This window comes from Branchiostoma belcheri, unplaced genomic scaffold (genome assembly GCF_001625305.1).
Source record: "Branchiostoma belcheri isolate BF01 breed outbred unplaced genomic scaffold, Haploidv18h27 scaffold61, whole genome shotgun sequence".
Classification (NCBI taxonomy): domain Eukaryota; kingdom Metazoa; phylum Chordata; class Leptocardii; order Amphioxiformes; family Branchiostomatidae; genus Branchiostoma; species Branchiostoma belcheri.
Genome location: NW_017804254.1, coordinates 1,165,145 through 1,190,489, shown reverse-complemented (window position 1 = coordinate 1,190,489; position 25,345 = coordinate 1,165,145). Strand labels below are relative to the sequence as shown.

The 25,345-nt window shown below is 40.6% G+C and overlaps 1 protein-coding gene across 1 annotated transcript; it reads right to left on the bottom strand.

Annotated features, from left to right (window-relative positions):
* Positions 1-4: 4 nt before the first annotated feature.
* Positions 5-24,618, bottom strand: LOC109482865 (linear gramicidin synthase subunit D-like). The gene is given in 30 exon segments (XM_019785714.1): positions 5-1,406; positions 1,837-1,995; positions 2,225-2,317; positions 2,655-2,795; positions 3,173-3,381; positions 3,863-4,032; positions 4,250-4,306; positions 4,418-4,489; positions 4,860-4,954; positions 4,956-4,976; positions 5,497-5,606; positions 5,944-6,110; positions 6,492-6,577; positions 6,775-6,828; positions 7,058-7,119; positions 7,683-7,888; positions 8,334-8,485; positions 8,953-9,160; positions 9,681-9,827; positions 10,105-10,296; positions 10,632-10,828; positions 11,225-11,443; positions 12,276-12,383; positions 12,771-12,927; positions 13,733-13,895; positions 15,110-15,241; positions 15,498-15,659; positions 18,239-18,355; positions 21,691-21,952; positions 24,468-24,618. Coding segments are annotated over 29 exon segments (4,044 nt in total). The 5' UTR covers positions 21,935-21,952; positions 24,468-24,618; the 3' UTR covers positions 5-1,262.
* Between the last annotated feature and the right edge of the window lie 727 nt (positions 24,619-25,345).

The following is a 25,345-nucleotide window of genomic DNA, read 5'->3' as shown; positions in this document are numbered from 1 at the left end:
AGTGATTGCACATTGTCAATTGTGTGGCCCATGGGCTACTGAACCGGAGATGGGCACTGCCCTATGCACTACGTGGTGTGGGAAGGACTTTAACTTCACTAAAACTAATGACAATAAATGACACAAAATTTTGATAAGTGTAGTTAACCACATCAAAGTTCAGAACATGACTGATTTATATTCTATAAATTCACCCCCTCATTGCTATGTCTATGTGTCCAATTTGCAAGGTTTGGAGTATAAAAGTGATCATTTGAATAAAATCGAAGACAAATGTGACAAACCTTTCAAAGAAAAACCAAAAACAGCATTACAAATAACTATCATACACTATGTATTGCTGGACCATTTTCCCTACATACATGTATTTTGTTACTGATAATACATACAAGTACTGTTGATGTACATATAATATTATTGAGCTTTCTCTATGAAATTAAAGACTATTATAATTTAAATTAGTAAATAATTTAGCATAGTACAAAAGTATAATGACAACATTTTGAATTTAGCACTTTCCACATTTTTAACTGAGGTGACAAGAAGTCTCTTTTATCATTCTATTGGCCAACAAAATGTCTGCTGAGTGTACATTTGGCAACATTGAACACTTTCTATTTGGCAACAAGTGTCTGCAATTTCATCTACTAGTAACCTACATATATCATGTATATGAGAAGCTGAATTGCTTGTCTGAATGTTTCTCCAGTATATGGACTGTACAGGGAATGCTTTCAGTATCCTTACTATCAATAATGAGATTTGAAAGACATCATTTTAAGCCATCTGCTATATGAACTGCAGAGACATATTTAAACTTTTCTTCTTTGTTGTTTATATCTTAGTTACCACAGTGGTTGCCCTGAAGCATGTCTCTCATAGCCTTTTCTATATGACCTAATTTTCATGCAGGCAAAAACCTGTTGGTCTGAAAACTGTTCACACACGCAAGCATACGAAAAGAACATACGCATTTTTCCTTCATGTAAACTTGGCCTACTTTTCGACTATACCTTAACCCGAGTGCTGGCGTAGGATCTGAACACACATTCTTGGTTGTACCTCCAAGCAGGCTGATTTAGACGCAGGAAAAATTTGACCTACATAGTTTTTATACATTCTTTTGTATGCTTGTGTGCATACACAGTTTTTGATTCATCAGGTTTTGCCCACGTGTAAATCGGGTATATGACTGTCCGCATCAATAAAAGACAGTCCAAAGTAGTAGGATCATTATATCAAATCTGAAGCACACCAAATGTCTAGATTGGTGCCTCCCTTGGTTCAATGAGAATCTCGTTCACGCCGACATGAGGCGGCTGACTGGCTGCGTACACCACGGCGTTGGCCACGTCTTCTGGGTTTAGGATGGTGCACTGTCCGCTGCCATCAAACTGCTCCTTAGCCTGAGAAGGAAAAAGTCAAGATGCTGAAGTGGGGAAACATCAAAATACCCTCTTAATATCATTGGTATTCCTCATGAGTTCCTGTGTTGGTGTAATTATAAGAGTCTTCTAGTTACTAAAATCACATAAGATTTTTTGTACCTATACAATTGCATTGTATTGTCCAGAAGTAGCACATATATTTCTTACAGCGCAAACACATTCATTGTAGGATGTTGTACAATTTCAATGCCACACAATTTTCAAGCATTGACATTGACAAAAATATTGCCTTTTCAACAACAATGCAGATGCATTTTGCAGGACGCGTGCACGGCTATCCCATACAAGAATGTCCTCAGTTTGCAACCATACAATATATCATGCAATGACATACTGTGAAACAATTACATTGCAAACACCTGAGGACATCAACACACCCCCACATTACCTCCATGTCTGTTGTATGTCCCAGAAGTTCAGTCTTGACGTCCCCTGGCTGGATACACGTGACTCTGATGCCTGCCCCTGACAGCTCATGTCTCATCCCCTGAGACAGGCCCTCGATGAAGAACTTTGTGCCTGAGTACACGGCAAGACCTGCAAAACCCTGGTGGAGCACACAGAAATATTTTGACATTATACGTTATCAGTACCAGTATTCTGTTACTGATGACATATACACTGTATAATGATAAAAGTTTTAGCTTGTAACAGCCATCTAAGTTCTTATCCAAGACTATGTCCTCATCAAAAATTGGTATTTCATGAATAAGCAATGGCTTAACAAAGAAACAAACAAACAAACAAACAAACAAACAACAATGTTAAGATCTCACCCTTCGTCCTGCATCAGAGGACATGTTTATGATGTGGCCCGTCTGTTTGTCCACCATGCCTGGTAGCACAGCTCCGATACAGTTCAGCACACCCTACAAACATAATACAGAACATAATCACATTGGAGATCACGTAGCTTGGTGGCTCTAGTACTTGATTTGTATTTTACTGAATGACACCATGCAGTGCCCCAGCTACCCTGGAAAAAATGGTTAACCTTACCCAGCTGAGTTAACCATTTGACAGCAATTATTTTCGTATTTGTTAAACTAGCAAGGATAAGGTTAAGGGACCAAGGTAAAAGGAACAACAATTACTGGCAGGAGGAGAGGAAGAAGAAGAAGAAACACGAGAGAAAACAATATAGTTCATCCATACCGTGGTATGAAGTGAAATATAATCATTGTTTGCAATAGGAAATACTCTTACCTTACAGTTGAGGTCGACCTGTCTCTCCCACTGTTCCTCCTGCATGTTCTTCATCATGGTGTAGTACATGACACCAGCACAGTTCACCAGCACGTCCACACCACCTAGGGTCGTCTCCACATGCTTCATCATGTCCTTCACCTGGACACAATCAACGTACTGTCACTACAACTGGTCAATCTTATAGTTTAGCAAAGGAGTTGGAAGCTATACTTTAACCAAGGAGTTGTTTCAAGTCTAGCCTGCGTCCACTGAACATCATTTAACAGAATTTTGCTGCTCATGACAAACAAAATTTTGCCCAACCTGATGGACAAAAATTGGCACATAAAGATTATGGAAAGAGATGTCATTAAACGAAGCTTATCTACAGCAAAATTTACCCCTCAAAATGCAGGAAATACCATTCAGTGGGTCCCTAGGATTAATTGTTGCTTTGGCACCAGACATGCTATGAATATGATGAGAATGTCCACTTAAAAACAACAGCTGTCATTTTAAAGACCGACAAGACCCACCTCTTTCTTGTTGACCACGTCAGCCTTGGCCACGATGGCGATGCCTCCCTCTGCCTCCACGTCCTTCTGCAGCTGCTGCAGTCGGTCCACCCGGCGTGCCACCAGCACCACCTGCGCACCTGCACGTGCCAGGTACAGGGCCGTGCTGGCACCGATACCGCTGGACGCACCTGTCACCACCGCCACCTTCCCAGCCAGCGGACCAGACGCTTGTCAAGAAATACAAACACTTGTAGATCTAATTCACTACAAAATGAAACTATAATTTGATTTACAATCTTTAGGCCTCGTTCATACCTTAGAGAAAGGCTTGGTCTTGTTCTCCCTGTCCAATTACACAATTGTGACAAAGCTGATTAAGAAATAAATACCTGGCTTTATATATGCTAAATTCTTTAGTGGAGTTTATCTGAATAAATGTTTAGCCTGGTATGAACACAAAATACCCTGCACCATAAAGTTTTTAGCTAGATTTGACAAATCCTTCCAAGATGAGGGCTGAAAATTACATGTATCGGTGTGGCAGAGGGGAACCAACAACAGCTACTTTTGGCTACGTGTTGCACATCAGAGAAATCTGAACATGGATTGTGTTGATTGACCCTTCTCCCTGCTGACTAACTTTTTAACCAATTGAAAATGGCAAGTTTAGCCTGCTTAGCCAAGTTTAGCCAAGTTTAACCAAGTTACCTGCACGCAGTTTCTTGTTACAAGCGAGCACCCCTCGCTGCGTGAGGTTGTGGAAGTACGTCCTGAGTCGTTCCCGGGTGATCTCCGGGTACATCAGTCCCAGTGCCGACATCACGAAGTTGAAGTTGTGCATATTGTAGGTGCTTTTGGCTGTGAACACTGCTGGGTCTCTGTAAAGGGCATTAGAAACAATACCTGGTCAGCAATTGTGATGCTGCACAGATTTATTTCTAGAACTGGACATTAACCTCAGAATAATCTTTACCCTACGCCCTTGTAATCTGATCATGATGAGGCTTGAACGTATCACCTGCTACAACAACCTACGCTCATCCTGTTTAAAACATGACCTCCCTGACAGAGATAATTAGATGTAGATGTAAAGACCTGATCATGGTGCCCAGCCCAGACTCCTCTCCCTGCTCACGACTGTGCTCTTCTACCCTGAAACACAAAAACGAAAGAGATAATTATGAAAACATCTATTTTTTAACAAAAATCAGAATTAAAACAGTGTGATTGATTAGTATGAATCAAAGTTTTGTTCCTCCCTACCTGCTGCACCAGTCCTTGTGAGGGAGTAACTTCAAAGGGTATCCATTCACACGCATCCAGTCAAACAGGGTTCTGTAGAATACATCAAAACAAGAAAATCAGAGATTTTAGACTTCCGGGAAGTCTTTGCAATTTTTGTGACCGTCAAAGATCATCACAGACTCCTTTTCCTGTGTTTGACCTCCTGTCATTCTGCCTGTCAATCTTCCCTACCCACATGCTGTCAATTAGACTCTTTCTTGACAAACAGGCACACAAACCCACAGCTCAGCCACCCAAAACAATATTTCTGTACCTGGAAGTAAAGTATTAAATAAACCAGAAATATAGCTTGTGCAAGCTAGACCCCTACCAGCTCACAACAGATTGAATGCAATATGTGTTCTCCAACAGACAGATCATTTACTTAGATGTAAGTAACATGAGTTTGAAATCTCCTTACTGTGACTTGATGGGCTGTGGGTTGATGAGGTGGAAGATCTTTCCTGCTGCCAACATGATGTTCTGTGACAACATCACGATGGTCTCACTCACAAAAGTCTACCGGTGTCATCTCAATCTGAGGGTCAGAGACAAGTAATTGGTCAACATTTGCAACGTTTGTGAATTTCATTCTGATGTTTCATTGTCTACATCAGTGGTCATCAGCCATTCTCATGAAAACCATTAAGTTGCTGGAAATTTGACTCATATTGCTTAATGTTAAATGAAATGAAATATAATTTTTTTATGATGTGTTCCACTAAATACAGATACCGTGAATTTTAATAGTTTTGCAGTGATTTTATTTTTGCGGTTTTCACTTTTACCTCAGAGTCTCCACTGCAGCTTTTAAACCACAAAAGTTTTCCTTGTGTGACTACTCTAACAGTACTACAGAATTGTTTCAACCATGAATTTTAAACACTATGAAAAACTCCTCTTCTTTAGTTAATGTTCCTACCACAAACTCAACCACAGCTTAAGTTTTGCAATTTACAGCAAGCTTTTGAACATACATGCTAACGATATGACTAAAACTTGTTCCTTTACTGATCCTAATGCAGTGCTGTACATGTGCACATGTGTAGGTGCTGTACCTCCCAGTCTATGTCCGGTGCAGTCATGGTGTCCACACAGGCCTGCAGGGTAAGCAGGATGAAGTCTGCAGGGTTCCAGAAGGCCTGCTGACTGTCTCCTGACAGGTTACCTACAGAGGGGTGTCAGGTGAGGCATCATCAACACATATAACTAAGTCATCTCTTCAGTTGACCTGGTTGGTTGGTGGGTAGGAACTATCGAAGTAGATATCAAGCCTACAGTAAACAAGCTTAAAAAGTTAAAAGGACAAGCTATTGTGTTAGTATTGAATTAGTAACAGTGCCAATCCTAACCATGTCTATAGACAGTGACAGACTACTGAAGGTAAAACATTTTAATTGGAGCTGGGTACCAATCCTAACCTAGTCTACATACAGTGACAGGCTACTGAAGGTATTTGTTAAACATTGTAATTGAGGTTGATATGGTGCCACTCCTTTAAATACCCAGTCTATACACAGTGACAGGTAAGCCCCTGGCCTTGGCCCTCAGCACCAGCTGCTCAGCCACCCACTTGGTCTGCCCGTAGCCATCTGTCAGCTGAGAGGCGTACTGCAGCATGTCCTCCTCCTCCCCACACTGTGTGCAGCCGTGGGGGAACACTGCATTCGTGCTGGGGAAAACAGGTCATACCTTCTTTAAGTGGTGGACTAAAAAGACCCACGCTACATGTACCCACTTAACCTTATAGTGGAATCACCATCCAAATTGAAAACATTCAATTAATCAAGCCTTCAAGTACTTGTATACCAGAGTTATCAGTCTAAGATAGAGGTCCTCTATCTTAGACTGATAACTCTGGTAACGGTGTTCAGAAACTTGTTTTATTCTAGAACTATAATTGTAAGAGTGGAACTCTTTGCCACCAACCAAGTACAGTAGGCATTGGATAGCTTTTAAGAATGATATAGCAGTTTTGGATAATGTGCAAAGGTTTGGTGTGCCATCTCACTAAGACTGTTACACAAAGTTTAAAGCATGAAAAAGTTGTAACCTGATGTAGTGAAGGGGTTTGATCTTGTTGGTGCAGGCAAACAGCACCACATTCTGAGTCCCCAGGACATTGGGGCCATGTAGGGCCTGCATGGGAGAGAGTGAGCAAGTGAGTGAGGGCCTGCAAATAAAAACACAGGTCAACTGGTGGTGTACAGCAAGAAAGGTGTACAGCAAGAAAGGATGACTTTTCATTCATTCTGCACATGCATATGAAAAACAACAAGAGTTAATGACAACAATAAGTACTAACAACCTACATGTACTGTTTATTCAAAACCTACCTCATATGGATAGATAAGGTTGACATGTGCAGCTGCATGGACGATGAAGTCAATCTGAAATGTCACAAGATCATCATTTTCCTTATGGTAAGACTTAAGAGTTAGGATTGCATTTAGAATTTTAGGCTAATGTCACACCTAAGACTACAACAACACAACTCACAGTCATTATCAGGCTTACACTTTCAGTAAATGTTATGTGAACAATTATGACTGTACGAATTGATTCCCCACTGGGGTAAGTTCAGTAACTGTAACAGTTGTAATATGGTACTTCACTGACCTCGTGGCTGAGGAAGTTGTAGTCCTCGTCACTCATGCCTAGGTTCATCAGGGATACATCACCTACATGTACCACAGAACATCATCAGTTATATCATTATATATAAGACAAAATGATTTTTTCATTGATGATTAGACACATAAGAACCTATCTGATTCAATACCTACAAAGCTGAAAAGAAACACTAAATTTTTTTTTAAACGTGGCATATGATATATCATTACATCAGATGCATATATATATAATACAACACGGGGTATTCCGTATCACCCGAGGTATCGGCCCGACCGCGAATCGGATCGCTCGCAGGCCGGAGGGCGATCCGACTCGCGGGAGGGCCGGGACCAAGGGCGATGCGGAATACCCCGTGTTGTATTTTACTTATGTCATACCCACTTTCAATGCAAGATGAGCAAAAAGTTGTATAATAAGATATACTCTGAAGATATTGCAGGGTGGAAGAGATACCAGCTTTTCTGAGGTTGTTGATATTTTTCCTAACCCTTAGCCCTAACCCTAACCCTAACCCTAACCCTAACCCTAACCCTAACCCTAACCCTAACCCTAACCCTTTAAAAATGATATACCGGTAGATAATATCACCATGTCCAAAAAATGACCATACCTTTAATACATGTGATTCTTTCCTCAAAAGCCTTCTCCATCTCCTCCATCTCCTCGGTAACATGACCCCCGTACCCGGGACTCACGGCCAGGTGGTTCCGACTGCTCAGCGGGCTGCGGCGGCCTGACGGGGAACGGCGTCCGGACGGGCTGTGTCTTCCCGACGGGCTGCGGCTTCTAGATGGGCTGTTGTGTCCCGGGCTGAGTCTGGGGAAGGTTAGCACATCATGCTGAGAAATGCAAGGTGGTCTTGTAGTTAGAGTTGTTGACTCAGAATCCTAAGGTTCTAGGTTCAATTCCCTGGCAGGCCCCATTGTTGTGCCCTTTGGAAAGGCAATTTACACCTACATGTATTTCCTCACTAGACTCAGCTGTAAATCAGTACCTAGCTTCAGTTAGGGGCATCCTCTTGGATACTAGTAGAACATAAAGCAGAAAGTCTTGAGTTTAGGGAGAGCCACAACTCAAGCACACTTAATAAGACTTATTGAAAAGAGCAGAGGTGAGTGGTTCAAACCTTACAGTCTGGTCTCAGGTTTGACATCTTGAAAAAGTGATAGACACCTGTTATGTCAATCTTTCCACACATGGGTAATCTTCATTAATGAATTGCTCTTATTGGGACGAGAATTTCTAAATATCCTATAGCTACCTTCCACTGTAATTTCCAGTCGGGAACATGTTCTTATTAGGACTGCTTCTGCCGTTACATTGAGGAAGGATGCCGAAGTACTGTAGGTTGTCCCGCAGGCGCTCTTTGGCACTCAGCTCAGGAAGCTCACGCACCAGGCAGTACACATGGACCTACAGACAATACAAAAGGTATAACTTTAAAGACCTAAGCTTATCTGGTTGAAGAGAAGTATGATATCATCTTGTGAGTATCTCTTAAAAGAAGACGTAGTCAAACTAACAATCTGAGATTTTTTCCTTGACACAGTATGTTTCAGTTTGAGGATAAAGCACTGAAATCATAATGTGTGTTTTGAACTGACAGTGTATGCCATTAGCATTTGACCTTGCCAATGAATCTATGCCTCAAGTACATTGTACATTCAATTTGACAAAAATTGGATAGTATAAGAGATACATACCTTTAAAAAGGGTATCTGACACTTTATCTTTCCATGAAAGTATTAAACATTGCTTTTTTTAATTGGTAAACTTGTGGCTTTTGGACTCTATGCCTTTTCCATTTGATCTTGCCAACGGCCCACACTATGCTACAAGTAGATTGACAAGAGTATAAAAAGTTGAATGGTTACAGTAACCTTTGTACTTCTGAGGAGATCTCTCAAAATAAAGGCTCCCAGAAACCCTGTGGCCCCGGTCAGCAGGACCCCTCCACTGTTCCAGCGGTTTCCGTACTGGACTGACCGCCAAAATGCTCGCAGCTGTATGTCCAGACTGACCCCTGCCTGGTCGTACAGGTCCACTTCCTTCTGCAGGTCAAGTTTACGTTCCGAAGGCTCTGATGCGCTGCAACATGACATGATTATCAACAAACATTAAACTAGCCTCCAGATTTAATGAAAAGGTCAAGCAAAATGTTTTGTGCTAAAGCCTTGTTAGTTGTATTTCTACAGTGTTTGTATCTGTCTTAATTAAGATTACGCAATTTAGAAATTTCGCAATTTTTATTATAATTATTAAATACCAGTACTGCGGGCAGACTGGTCAATCTATAAAATTTTCAACTATCATGCAGGACTTCTATGATTGGCTCTGTCTAAATGTCGTTATGTTAACTCTTAAGTACTACTAAGGGTTTTTTTTCTTTTTGCTTTAAGTTCATAGACTACTGAGTGAAGGCAATTTGAGAATTTCTTGAAATGTTACTAGTATTTGAACAGGGACCACTCCATAGCAAAGTTGAGAATGCAAGCAGAATGTTGGCACTTACTGGTTCAATGATATACAAGTCATGTAGCATAGTACTGTATGTTTCTTTTTTCAATTACTGATCCAGTGGCCTTCTTCCTACGGTACATTTCCTGACCTGCGTTTCCTATCGGGAGCCTGTCTGGTGTCCAGTAGCTGGGCCATGGAGGAGACGGTGGGGTGTTGGAACAGGTCTTTCACTGACAGGACCACATCCAGCTCTTCTTTCACCTTAGACAGGAGCCTAGCTGCCAACAGGGAGTGACTGAAAACAACAGAAGGGATTTATAAAAAAAAGGGTTGAATGTCAATGAAAGCTGCACATCCAGATAATGAAAGACACAAGATTTAGATATAGTTACTCAAGCAACTGGATAGATTTTGAGAAAGGGTAAATACCAACAATGTCAATGGAAATGATTTTAATTGTATCTATATTTTTCAAGAATTACAAAACAGACATCAAAATCTGATTACAACATGTAGTAGCCTAAACAACAAACAGTAGAAAAGACATAATTATGTGCTATATTGTAACCGACCCTCCCAGATCGAAGAAGCTCTCCTGTACATCCACAGTCTTGAGCTGTAGTATGGAGCACCAGAGTGAGGCCAGCGCCCTCTCCGTGTCGGTGGCGGGCGCCCCTGTCTCGTCAGCCTCGGCCTCCCCGCCCATGTCCAGCGGAGGCAGCGCCTTCTTGTCTAGTTTTCCAGAGGAGGGCAGGAGTGGGATGCTGGGGGAACATTCAAAGCAGAAAACTTTGAGATCGTGAACTGCCCATTATGTTTTGGTCTTCAACTTAACACAAAATGCAACACAAAACTAGAATTATGAATTGTTTCTTTGGTTGTTTGTTTGTTTGTTTTTTTGTTATCACATGTGTAATACTCCTACCGGGCAGCCTGTTGAGCTGGGCGGGGGAAAACTATTAGCCCTGAAGACAGTCTGTCCCAACCATGATGGACTGGGTACCAGGCTATGCAATGTTATACTGAATACATTTCAGATTAAGCAGTGTTGCAAGTCTTTCCACCAAAACCACTACTACATGTCACGCCCTGCAGTTACCTGTCGAGGAAGACAAAGTGAGCAGGGATCATGTAGAAGGGCAGTCGTCTCTTCAGCTCGGCTCGGATCTCCCTCCTGCTGGTCTCTCCCTCGGGGACGACGTACGCCACCAGGAACTTGTCTGTCCCCTCCTCGCCCTGGGCCAGCACCACGCAGGCATTCACCAAGGGCAGCTCCAGTAGGGCAGCCTCCACAGCCTGCAACAGTTCACATCATTTGAAAATATAAACCTTCATCTGATGAAAGAATTTTTAAGAAAGCCACCATATTCATGTCCTTGATTGTTATTCTAAGTCACATTTTGTGTCTTCCGTCTCCTCAAAAAACTCCTGCTAGGGTGTATATTGATAAAACATATTTACAAAGAATCAGTATACATAACATGAAAATTATAAGTTGACATGTATCATTGCACTCACAAACCTATATCAGTTGCACAATGTTGGACACATTCATTCCATAATTTCATTATGTCAAGTGCCAGTTCTTATATGCTACTCAAACCACATTGGCAGCTCAGAAGTTCCTGTGTTGCATAGCTTCCCCATGCTATCGGCTTCTCTTTCATGAAAACGCAGTGATAACACACAGACCTGTATCTCAATACTGTATCCCCTGATCTTGACCATGGTGTCACATCTGCCACAGATCTCCAGCCGTCCGTCAGACAGTAGATACCCCCAGTCCCCCGTCTTGTACAGCTTGTCCCCGTCACTCAGCGCCAGTCTGGTGGGACACGGAAGGAAGCGCGCCTGGTTCAGCTGGGGTCGGTTGATGTAGCCCTTCGCCAGGGTTGGACCTGTGATGTAGATCTAGAAAACATGAGGGAATAAATGAATGAATGAGACTCTATTTCTGTGTCGTTCACTTCTGTATGTTCTTATACGACACCATTTGATAATACAATGTGAACAGTACATAAACAGAAGAGGATCAGGCATACAGACTCTGAGATAACCAATCAACCATAAAGTGAACACAAAAAAAGGAGTAGCAAAGACGCATACAATACCGATGTACAGAGTAAACACTTGTGGGTGTGTTTGTAAGACATTTCTCCACGAGTCAACAGTACATGTATATGAGAAGCCAATCTTATAAGCTTCTTAGTGTCGACAACTGAGGCTTTCCAGTCACAAAGCCATGACAAACATGCTGAAGAACAAAACATGCTTTTTCCTCAAGTGTAAATGTTCTTAAGCATCTTTGGTGACTCAATTCTCATCAATAACAAATGACAGCCTTTAACTTTCTAAAAGTTGAGAATGGTACAGTGTTTGAAGAAAGTGCAATAAACTTTGAGTTTGTTCAATAACTGTTGGTGCTTCACTGCAGAAGTACAGTGTATGAGTGTCTGGTCATAACAGTATGCCTATCAAAAATCTAGGATCCGCCATGCTGGTTTTGGTGTAAATGTCACACTGTCTTGTAACAGTCACTAGTGAACATTAAATAGAATGATAGCTTTAAACAAGGAAAACCTACAAAGAACATTGACAAGAATACTATTCAGCACCAAGGACAGCAACATTGGTGCAAACCTAATGGAAAGTAGTTACTAGTAGTCACATAATATCTGACAGGGATGGCAATGAACCTACAAATCTAGCATGAAAACTGCATGATACTGCAGACAGGACTGACCTCTCCTGGGACACCCACAGGTTGTGGCTGTAGCTCCTCGTTCATGATGTAAACCTTCACACCTTCAAGTAGCCTTCCTACTGGACAGAACTTCCGCTGACTTAGTGACTGGATGGCAGGAACATAAGATTTGGTTGTAAGAATCTTACTACCATAGGTCCTCAGAAAATAAACTTTAAGTAACTATGTTCAGTATCTAAGCTCTTAAATGTTCACAATTATCATGAATGACAATCAGTACTATCTAATTGGATAATTTCCAAGCAGATGTAGGGTGAGAAGGCATTGAGGGTTTTAATGACTACCCCATAGACTTTTCCAAATTGCAAAAATTGAAATTATGAGCGATACATTTTAACCCCTGTTTGGCTGTTCTGTAACAGATACAAACTTGCTCAATGGATTGGCCTACAGCTGGAAGAAGGTTCCCTTACAATACTGATACCATAGATCTCTCAGGGCTATATACATGTAAGATGAGAAAGGAAATTTTACCTCTTGTGATGCCTTGTAGTAGGCTGTGAGGTCCTCCACTGCGATGTCGTGTGTCTCTGAGACGCTGTAAAGGTTGAGAAGCTGGACCCAGGGCAGAGACTTACACACACGCTCGCAAAAACCTGTGGTGACCACCTCACCACACAGCCAGATCAGTCTGGGGAAGGTAGAGTAAAGTTGTCAGCAAACTATAGCCACACAGACATGTTACAGTTACCAAGTTCAGTTAACCTAATCTACAATCTGTATGTGATTCACCTGTTTCTGCTGACATGACCTAATGCATTATGAGCAGGACTCCCATGATCAGCTTTGACTTTTGACTTATCTAGACCTACCCACTACCAACTGTCATTACAATCCATCCCTATCTTCTACACTGTTATGCTAGTCAAACATGCACCCCCCTCCCCCACACGTGTTCATGCACACCCCCAAAATAATACCTCTGCTCAAGGAGGTAAACACTTCTGGCCCTATCTCTGCCACCTGTGGCACTACTGACTGTTCTCATCAGCTCAGCTTTCAGATATGATTGCATGAATTGCAAATGTGTGCTCATTACATATTCATGCTATTTACATGGCAACACCTTGAATAAATGCCTTCGTAAAGGGCACAAACCAATGCAACGTCTCTGTATTAGCCTTCTTGGGAAAAGGTTGCATCCTTATTCAAAAAATTTTAGTAAGCAACCAAAAAGAAGAGTTTATGCCAAGTTCTTGTGATGCGTACCCTTGATGCTTTATTTTTTGTAACAAAATCTAAAAATTCTTCACTGCCATTTTTTTATGGAGCTCCCACACTCAAAAATTCTTCACAAAATTTTTTTAGGGAGCAAGTATGGGAGCTCCGGTATACAAATAGGATGGCACCCAGGCTACCAGTTAGTCAATTTTCTGAGGGATTGAGTATGGGGCTCAGACCAGGTATACAAAAAGGATCAAACCCAGGCTACTAACCGGAGGTTCTGTAGATTGTTAAGGTTGACTCCCTCGGTGTCTAGAACAGCCTCGAGCAGGGATGGGGTGAAGAGGATCCGGGTGATGCGATGTCGACTCAGGAACTCCACAAGGAGGGTGGGGTCATAGATGACATCATCAGGGATCACATACAGGGGGATGCCTGCAGAAAGGGAGGGAAAGATTACATGTATGTGTGGCTGACAGTGGCTTTTTTTAATATTTACTTTACTTTTACCTTTTCCAGCCGCATATGCCTAAGGCTGGTTGTGAGGTTGGCATTCTCATCAGGTGGACAAACCACTGTACCCTCTGTAAGACAGGCTCTGTAATACTGACTATTTGTCTGATAACCTCATTTCTAACCCTCAGTCTCTCCTTGTGTTTCCAGCCACTCTTCCCAGGACCCTCATCTCACAGCACTTGTGAGCTTTCTCTCTCATGTCTTGTTTAGGGTCTGGGCCTGACATTTTAATATAAAACCAGAAAAAAAAGGCTATGGGAATATATTGTGAAAGTAGGGTATAAAGGCAAACAATCATCACTCAGTATGTAGGAAATGTCACTGCATTAGACTGCATAGTGTACTTTCCTGTGAGTTGTATAGGTTTGTGCTTTTCTGCTAATACAAGTCAAATCATTTCAGAAGCTAGAATCTAACACTGCAAAATTATTTCATCATTTCAAATCTTCCTCAATATCCATTTTAAAGAATATATATGAAAAATCCTCTCCTCACTGGCAACTTTCTATCCATGCAATCCTGACATTTCTGTGGACATGTAAATATTGGAAAACGCAGCAGACTGTAGCCAAATATCGTAAATATTAGATTGAGTTGTCTGACTAAACCAGCTGAGTTTGATGAGGGCGTAAACGGACGTAGTCGGGGCTGAATGGAAATTGATTTTCATTGTTAAATAATGCAATGCATTCCATGATTCATCTTACTCTTCTCGGTGTTTGAGACAAGCAGCACATCTGGGAAGGCTTAAAGGGGGTTTTATTTGGATACATCAAAATAGAACATTTGCAGGACTCCAGGAAGAGTAGTAAGGAACTGTTTTTTTTTACTAAAGGAGTTCCTAATAAACATAAAGATAAACATAAACAAATACAATAAACATTTGCAATTTCTTTGAAGCTTCTATAGTCACCGATGAATTGAAAAGTAGTGAATTCCACTGACAGTTTTCAAAACCTATCCAGTTGCTTGAGTAACAACTTCCTTGCGTATCTCATTACCTGGATGCCTAACCTTCATCGTATCACTGTCAATTCTTTTAAATTCAGATCAAAGACAACGCCTACACAAACCTACAAGTTAAACTAGACTGAACAGATAAGGGTAAGTCGGGACAGATGATGTTGAATTACCTTTGAGAAGTGGCCGCAACATTTCCCACACAAAGAACACGTTACACGCTACTCTGTCGTCCTCAGCAAACGGGTAGTTCTCGTGGCGCCAGTGGTAGGAGAACACAGCACCTCTGTGGGGACACATGATGCCTGGCAGGAAGAGCAAGACATTCAGATTCAAGTCTTCAAGACAGTCTTATCAATGGATGCTCTCATATCATACATGGGGACCTACAGAATCTTAATAATGATAGTGGTATGATAAACATTGTGCATTATACGTACCACTATTGCTTTCATGACATAGTGCTATAATTATTTGTAGCCAACCTTCCAACAGTTAAAGCCCTTCTCCCATGAAGAGAGCTATGATTATATCAGTCTTAACTTCCACACACTGTAGCACCTTTTGGCTTCCCTGTTGTTCCAGAGGAGTACACAACATAGGCAAGGTTGTCCAGATCTACATGGGGAGGTTGACATGTTCCTGGCCATATCCCCAGCAGTTCTTTGTTCTCTTCCTTAATCTTCTCCTGCCAGTTGTCATCAAACACAACACATGTCACACCTGGAACAAAAGATATGCTACATCAGTCAGTCAACTGGAGTGCATGATTATTGTACTAAAAAAAACAGAATCTTTTTTTTATCAGAGGAGCATTGAGGGTATGCTGAATCAAGTTGATACCAACAAAAGACTAGGCTGTGCCCCCCCCCCCATACACGTATCTAAAATCTGTTTAAGCTGATCTTTGTTTAAAAGTTTGGGCCTACGTATATGGTTGCATCACTGCAGAAAGTTGTATAAGGTAGGCCTTTTTGCTTAGTGGTCAACTTTTTATCCCCTTGAAGCATTTGGACAACACCAAACTTCGCAATGCGAGACAAATTATTCTTTCTCCATAAATCAATCAGACAATCCTTTCAATGGCCTCAGTCCATATTCACACTCTCTCCTTTTCTGTTCTCCAACATTTCTCCCTGTGGCTGGAAACACTTTTAATTTCCAGGTAAAGATTACCGTATGTGATCTAAAATCAATCAAAGGGCCAAGAAAATGTCTTAAGGTTCATTTTTCAGGATGTCTGCTGGCGCACCACCAGCTATGTACCTCTGAAATCCATTCAATCTAACTATACCTTGTACTGACACTACTCCTTTGACCTTGAAGCTTTTTATCGATTGGTGGTTGGGTGTAAATGCCAAGATAGAATTTTGTGTGACCAACAAAATTAAAACCACCCACCTAACACACGCCTCCACTATTTCTCATTTCATATGTATTGACCATATAGGTCTCAAGGCAATATAATTGACAGAAAAATGTCTGGGCGTCACGTAATCATCAGTACAGTTTGGTCACCTTCCAATGACTTTGCTGGTGCAAAAATATCCAAGCCTTTACTTTGAAAGACAGGAATTTTAATACAGACACTAGAGCAACAGTTTTGGGGAGGGGGAATGCAAGCAGGTCATGAAGACAATAATTATTCAATCATTGCTAAATTTCCAACAAGCCTGACAATACTCAACAGTGTACCGTTGATTTGCTCCAATACCAAATTGTTTAATATGCAAACTGTAAATTTTTATTCAATAAGGATGCCATAATTCAATTAAAATATTTAGTTTTCTAAAACCATCCATAAACTGTGTGTAACTGCCTTAAGGCTTGTCTACTATAAAAGACATGAGACCTAATACAAAGCAGAGCATAAGAAAAAAGGAGTAACAGTTTTTGTATTACAAGGTCACATTGAATTACCAGCTAAAAATAAGGTGCATTGAATTGGCATCAGTCACGCACATTCAGACAATGTAATCTAAGAGGTCGTGCAAAACCACTAAATACCAATACAGTCAACCTGCTCCGACAAATGATCTCGTTACCATGCTAATGTCCCCGGATGCACTGATCACCCACTTGGGTGATTGACACGGCAAAAGTAAATTGATAACTTGTGTGACATGTTTTCTTTTCAATTTACAGTAAAGCTTTTTAGTTGTGCTAAGGCCACACCAATTTAATTTCTTGGTTAACGGATACGCCGCTTCATTTTTTTCTGATTTGCAAATAAAAATAAAAATTCAGAATCAACTGCAAAATGCTCATATTTTGCCCTGAACAGTTGAAAACAGTCCTTTTCTTACTACTTGTTACAGTCATTCCATCTTTCAAATGCAGTAGTATCATTAAAAGTTCAAAATTCATTGTTTAAATTTTGAACCAGCCTGGTGTGTTGACTTCATGGCTCCTATCGTACCATTTTGGGCCATAATAGGATGCCTAGGCCTGTTTTTATTTTTATTTTTTTTTCGCCCGCCCGCTCCATTATTTTTCTAGAAAAATCCGTTAACCAAGAAATTAAATTGGTGTGGCCTAACATTGTAATCTACTGTTTATCTACTGGAAGTTTTTGAATGAGCCAGTTTTCTTTAATGTTAATTTCTTTGTTTTCATACTGCAATGACTGTTGGTGATAAAATCCAAAATATGAGTGCCTGGTCATATTAGCATGCTTTACTAAAGAAAAAAAAGCCCCCCTCCCCACTGCAAGTTTCAGTGAGAATTTATGACAGATTGCATATCTGTAACAGTAAACAAGGCAATAATAAGTTTTAAAAAAAGGAAACAGATAGATTAAAAGAAAGAAAACCTACAAAAATTCCACCACAAAACTACTATTCAGCACCAAGGACAGTGATATTGATGTTGTAACAACATTCAGCACCAAGGACAGATTCACATGTGGCATGGATTACCATTTAAAACATATACTTCGGAGAGGAAAAAAATCATGTTTGCCATCAGGATCAAAGCGAAAGAAGAAAACACAAGTTACTGTAAAAAGTTTTCTCCAATTTACATTCATGTACAGTCATTCATTGTCTTCCCTTAGTGTTTAATCTGGAAAATCACACCTTGACAATATTTCAGTTACCTCCATGAAAAATGGAGGTTATTTTGTTTTTCAAAGTTCCTCTCAAATAGAGTTTCTTTCACATGCTAAGATGATGGAAGAAAATGTGTATTGAGTGAAGACCATTATATAGCAAATGTGCACGTCACCAGAACTTACTGAACCTGCACGAAACATGACTAAACATTCAACGGAAACCGCAAAAAATCAGGGTTTTTCTCCTGACCTTTGACCCTTCCGGCGAGGTCAGGACTGGTCAGCACGGCGGCGGGTTCACAGTCCCTCAGGATGTCGATGAGAAGTGGGTCTGGGTACGACACATCCAGCGGCATGTACGCTGCACCTACAACAACACGTTACAAAGATGTCACAGATTGCTGAATTGCAGTCTATATTAGAGCAATTAGAGGAGTGTACTTAACTTCTGAAAGAGAAAAAGATGATACAAGTTTGTATGCCATTAGGCAGTAGACAAAAAGAATAATATTCTCTGTGACATATAGCTTAACTGGCACCTAGGTCTGATGAAGATGTAGAAACATAAACTTTGTTAATCTCCAACTAGATTCCTTTGGGGCAAGGCAGTATCAAATTGGCTACCAGTTACCACTAGGGAGAAAATGGTAACTCATGGCCAATTTGATACTGCCTTGCCCCAAAAGGAATCTGCTTGGAGATTAAAGTTTTGCTATATTTTGTCTCTGTATATGAAGAATGTGAATTATTCTGTGCTGTTGGTATACTGGTGCTTTACTTGCATCCGTACAAAACAAAAAATAAACCTTCTTCCAAAAAATTCTAGAGTGAGTATTGTGCACATTGCTTCAGCTAGAACGTAGCTTCAGGGAATACTTTAAAAATCACTTGGCATGTTTTATAACTCTGGAAACGTACAATTCATCTTGAGGGCACCTAATCTAAACTTTAGGGAAAGGTCAGCCGCTAGATCTATATTACTGAAGACCTGTAGTTTATCACACAAGCTCCTTGTGAGAATGATAAACCCACTGTACTGCAGAAATGTGACCGTGCATGCTTCACTAGCAAGTGCTGTAGCACCCGATCAATCGTTTTGACGGAATTCAAGTCACACCTTTGGTACATTAATATAACAATTATGCTTCTTTTATATAGATGGGAAGGGCTATAAATACTGTGTGAGAAATAAATGTATCAATAACATTTGACACACTGAAGTAGTTGTTTGTGATACCAATTAGCAAAGCTACTCTTAGACTGATAGTAAAGGTTGCAGTGTAAATTATAATGTTTAATGGGCCTTTTGGTAAGTTGCTTTTTTCACTAAGTGATCACCCTAAAAAAAGAGGAAATTAGTACAGTAACTATTTCTCTAAAAGAGAGAAATGAGACTTACATTATCTAGCACGTTACACTGTTTCTACCTCTCCATGGGTAATTTTACCAATCCAATCCTCCGAGTGACAAATGTAAAACATGAAACAACTCAACTGGATGACATTCTGCTGGTAATTTCCTACAGCTCATTTAGCCGCTCGGTCAGGAGGGATTTCATTTCGGCGCAATCAGACGCGACCTTGTTCAGGTACGCCGGGCGTTTGATCGTTCACGGTCCCCCCGAGCGCGGCGGGGACCCAATATCACGAATTCATCATCCCGACCCCGCGTCTGTCACACCGGAACCAAACTTTCCCGTAATAAAACACTGCTTCAACCAACCGTTACGTTATGATTACTTCTATCGAGCTGCCTGATTGTAAGGCAATATAAGGCATAAATCACACACACACACGCTGAGTACAAATATGTTGAATGATGATTCTATCACAGAGTGCAATTGACTGAATATGTAACACACCATCAGACGTTGTTTTAACTATGGCATTTTACGAGTCATACAAAAAATTATTGTAACAGTTATATATAGCTGGGAAGCTTTGAATTTGATGATAAATCAGATAAAGATCTGATACTTATCTTATCACAATATTTATCATGAATAATCATTCAATCTCATTCAGTCCTAATGTTAGCTTTAGCACATGTTTTATGTTGGCTGAAGGATGAAATAGAAAAATATTTTCTTTGAGGCTCCTTTTTCAATGTTATTTACCTTTCATAAAATGTCATTTTTACAAACTTTAAGATTTTGTCTACATTAATGTCTACATCACTAGGGCCATTCTCCCATAAGCTACACGTATTTGACAGCTTAAGGTTAGACAAGGATTTCAAACTATGAATTAATGATGACAAAGTTTAGGCCACCTGTCTTTTTGTCTGTCAAACACATGGCAGAACAACTATAGGTGATAGGAGATTGAATGTGTTAATCTCACCATGGGCACTAGTAGGTACCAACCAATACATAATCTTTATAGCCTTAGAAGTCTACTGGATCCAAAAAATAAATCATCTGGCCAAGTTCTGGAATGGTAAATGGATGGTAATGGTAACAGGACATGACAGGGTCAAGTAGTAAACTTTCGTCTGGTTTTATCACATCTTAAGGCTTAATTAAGGGGAGCAGGAAAATTTTTCATCATAAAAATTTTTCATCATTTACATTTCAACTGATGTTAAGTTTACTAAATGTACTTTCAGGTATTAACATGCAACCATGCAAATAACACACTGTCAAAACCATGAACCTTTAGTAATGATTGTGTGCAAAGAGAACATGGTTCTAATTTTTTTACTCGCCCTGTTGTGTAATAACCCATGTTATCCACAGCTCATTAACCACTGTTGTAGCCACTTCCATCCTCACACTAAGTACAATGACCTTGTTTGGGTACGGGGACTGTCAGAGGTAATCAAACACATTGATCTGATTGCTGTGGTTTGGGTGATGCATGTAATACTGACAATTGCTTATCACCATTTGGCCCATCTCATGATAAAGCCCACTCCATGAGTGGCATAGACTGAAATAAAGCAACCCTGCAACAGTTTTGGAAGTTATCGATAGATGCTAGTACTGATAAGTGCTTTTGACAAAGATGTGTTTTTTTAATACATCCCAAATTTCACTTTCCATCTCATGACAACGGGACATGTCTAATTTCAAAGGAAAATGTCAAATTTGAAAGTGTTGCTATTTGTAAAAAAAACTGTACATGAACATTGGATTCCCTGAATTCCTAATGACAGGTTTAACCCTTTCTTTGCTGTGTTCTGTGGTGACTACAGTTAAAATAAAAGATCAAAAGCTTAAAGTTAAAAGCGGCTTGTGAATGAAACAGGTGTCACTGACTTCATGTCTATGTGTATTTGTCTGACAAACATTTAATATTTGGAGAATCCATGACAGCATCTGACGGCTCTTCCAAGAACTTATTAAACTAAAGGTTTTAATCGCCCTGCAATTCTAGAAAAATCCTAATTAGATAAATACTCATAATCTGCAACTTTAAATTCTATTGGACATTTATGTTGACTATGGGTAATAAGTTTTATTACCGGTAAGTAAAAGGAAACAGCCCACCAGGGTTGAATGTCATTACAGGAAACCTAATTCCAGTGAAACTGTACTTTCAAACTATGCTGGTCCATTGATGAATTGGTGCCCGGCAGGACTTGTATATGACCTGGATCCATCAAGGTTCACATAATCAATATGGACAGAATGTACGCCCGCGTCACCAGACCGAAATTGGAAAGAGGTTTCCGTGCGGAAGTTATGATGGAGGACGTTACCTGCTTTGAGAGTGGCGATGTACGCGATCGGGTACTCCAGACACTTCTCCAGATAGATCCCGACGATGGTGTCCACTTGTACGCCCTTCAGCTGCAGGTTGAGCGCCAAGACGTCCGTCAACTCGTTCAGCTCGCCGAACGTCAGCTGCCTCCCGTCGTCCGAGACCACGGCCACGGTGTCCGGAGTCTCCCGCGCCTGCCGGACGAACATCTCGTGGAGGCAGCCCTGCTGGACGTACTCCATGTTCCACCTGTACAGGAGCTGGGACAGAAGCGACACTGTTACTCACACGGGCAGACTGATCACAGAACGACTCGGTTACGGGAGAGCGACCCTGCCCAACAGATGCACGCGCACGTACCACAGCCCACGCAAACTCAAACCCCGATCCATCACGTGCGCGTCGTTTTCTTACCAAACAAAATTTAATTATTCAGCCCCTGCCTATATAATGGCAATGAATATTCCGACTGCTTGGTCAATTACCAGTGAGAGAGGCTAGGGAGAAGGCTGGGGAAGGGAAATTGCAAAATCTAATCAAGTCACGGGGGCAGCTCATGTCAGCCCAGATAGATTGTTCCGGAGACATAATGAGTTTGATGTGAAGGATTGGGTTTAATGAAAAATGCAGCTTTTTTTGGGGTCTCCCAGTGGGACTTCAAGGAGAAACCTCAGATATATTACTGTAATGATACCGGAAGTCAGCTACAGGCTCGTAAACTGTTGTTAAATCTGAGGCCTGATTGAAACGTTTGGGGAACATTCGGGCTAAAAAGTGAACTGCAAGACAAGCTGTACAGACAATACCCTTAAGACAGATTCGCTCAATTATGAAGAAAAGGGCAGAAAAGAATTGGGCAGATTGTCTGGAAACTAGAAAAGAAAGAAAATGGGAAAGTTTCAAAATTCAAAAGAGGCAGGATATCAGAGAAGTGATTCATGTTTCTGCTGGGTAAAAATTAACACTAAATTGGCTGAGCTGGTTTAGATACATGTAGATGTCTGTGAATTATAATAATTGTCAGGCCAAAAACCAGGTCAGGAAAGGCAAGTTAAACATAACTCACTTACAATGAGATCACTATTATATTTGTCACAAATATTTGATGACGTTTAGCATTTAAGGTAAGCACTGATATCAATTGCTCTACAAACATCAGACTTACCATGGCCCATAGACATAATGAGCTGACAGTGTAATAAATCATGCATTGGGCTGTTCCAAAGAAAAATAAATTTAAAAGGTAGAGGAGGTGAAGGTGGAAGGGGTACAAAATCAAGTTTTGTCCCTACTCAAATCAAGTTTTGTCCCTACTCAGGTTTTGTTCCAATTCAAATTTGTTCAAACCTACTAGTACCCTTAGGCTAGTTCCAATCCCAATTTGCTTGAAACCATAAACACAATCCAATCCAGCATCTTCGAATTCCACCCCTTCTACCTTTATTTTTTTAAACAGCCCATACCCTTTTAAAGTCCATTTTCTAAAACAGGTGTTTTAGACAAACAAAACTTTGGGTAAGATTTTTCAACTCGAGACATGTCATGGCAAAAGTGTCTATGAATGTAAATGAAAGTATAGTCTGTTATCAGAGACTTTCAGGCTCTCCTCTGACCTGTAATAAATGACTTTAATATCTGTAATCTTGATGGGACATGTTCTGTCTCTCAATTGGGAGAAAATGTCAACCTCTTCTCCACTGTCCTGCCACAAGAGCATGTTGGCAGAACATACTCCGCCTATGAGTATGAGAAACACAGATTTTTTCAGTTTTTTTCATTTGATGTTTAGCCATCTGAATATTGCCTGTTACAGAATATCTTTTCTGAAACAACATATGAAAAATATAAATGCGATATTATTCTTAGATACATAAATAAAAGCTTCAATGAGACGTTCTGCCAAAGTGCTTAAATGCACATTGCGGGTTTCGCACAGGCACAGTACGTTCTGCCGACGTTCTCATCAAGTGACCTACATTTACATCATGATGAAATGGAGGCGTATGAAAATTCAAAAGACAGAAAATGAGGGGGAAAATACCATCTATCCTTTAATATCATTAACTGTTAATATCATTCCTTTTTTTTTACTAGAAGCTGTCTTATTTTAGCCTGGGTAAGTGTCCTCAATAGTTTTAACTTTAAAAAGTTCATCCTGGCCGTTGAATGATATATCAGCATAAAACTAGGATGCATCTCATTTAAGCAATCTAGGAAACTGATTTAAAGGAGTTCCAATCGTGATTGAGGAATAGTCCATATTTGGAAATGCTAGGGAGGGGTGAAAAAAAATGTACAACATTATCTAGACTTTGAGAATCAAGAGCTGTACATAAAATGACGTTTTGAAAATGTTACTTAGAAGAAAGAAGAGATCACGAAAATTTTTAACACACCCCAAAATATGTCAAATGGATTATCCCTGGTTTTGGCTGATGTTACAAAGATGACGTGTTCATTAATACCAGTTGCAACTGGTCATCCCTGTGTAAACATCATGTGTTTGTGCCAACAACTATGGTGCGTACTCCTGCATTTCCAAGTATGTCACATTTCTAATTCAACATCACAGCAGCTTATGCAAAAGGGCAGAAAAAAAGTAGATACTGCGTGCAGTACAGGGGAACTATAAAAGCTGAATCATGTGAATGAAGCGAGGGGCCAGCTTCTGGCACAGGTAACGACTGACGCTACTGAGGTATGGGCGGTCGGGGTCCCAAGCCGGCATGTTGACGTCGTTTTCTCCTGTGCAAAATGTATAGGCTTCATACGTACCTTGCACACTTGAAGAAGACAGTATAGAGCAGGGAAACAAGTCTGCAGAAGATGGTCTAGCTAAGCATGCCGGAAAGAAAGTAACTTGACGTAAGATCACCCGATCTCTACATGTGCACTATGATCACGGAATAACAGCTGACAGCACAAAGGTCACTCAGGCAAGTCCACTTACACCGTTCACGGAGGGGTGGTCTTTTCTGGAATAAAACTTTTTGTCGTCCGCTCAAGTTCTTTACTGGTTACGATGTTTTTGATCGACAGCAAAGTTGAAGCCATCATAAACTTGAAGGATAGAATATGCAATGGTAATAGCGGCGTTGTCGTACTGCCCATGACATTTGGGGTGCAATATAATCAATGGCCGCTATGTGTTGCTGCTGATTGTTAATTTGTACCTGACAAGTTGCCTGTGACGTGCCTCAGGACTAGTCAGGAGGGGCCAAGACTCCGAAGGCCTCCAAAGTTCCAGTATCATTTCGATGATCCATGTTAAGGTTATCGATGTTTAATGTCAAAGTTTTCCAGAAAGATAAACATACTTGTGTTCCAACATATACTGACAGGAACTTTGAGAGTGTACCTACATGTATCTAACGACTAGATGACCTGCCCTTTAAGTTTAACAAAACATATCTACATATATGTGTCGTCTTGTCTTTGCCTACTAAACATTTTATTTGTCGTCTTGTCTTTGCTTCGTAAACAGACCTTTGGTATTTAGATGATCACTCTTGTTTCCGGCTTAGGCATTGCGGTGGTGTATGGGAGTGGGAGGTGCGAAGTAAATTTTACAGGTGTAACTCTAACGTTACATATTCACGGTTAACATCAGTCAAACCAGGGCACAGTGCATAGTTGTCCTTTCGGCAGAGACC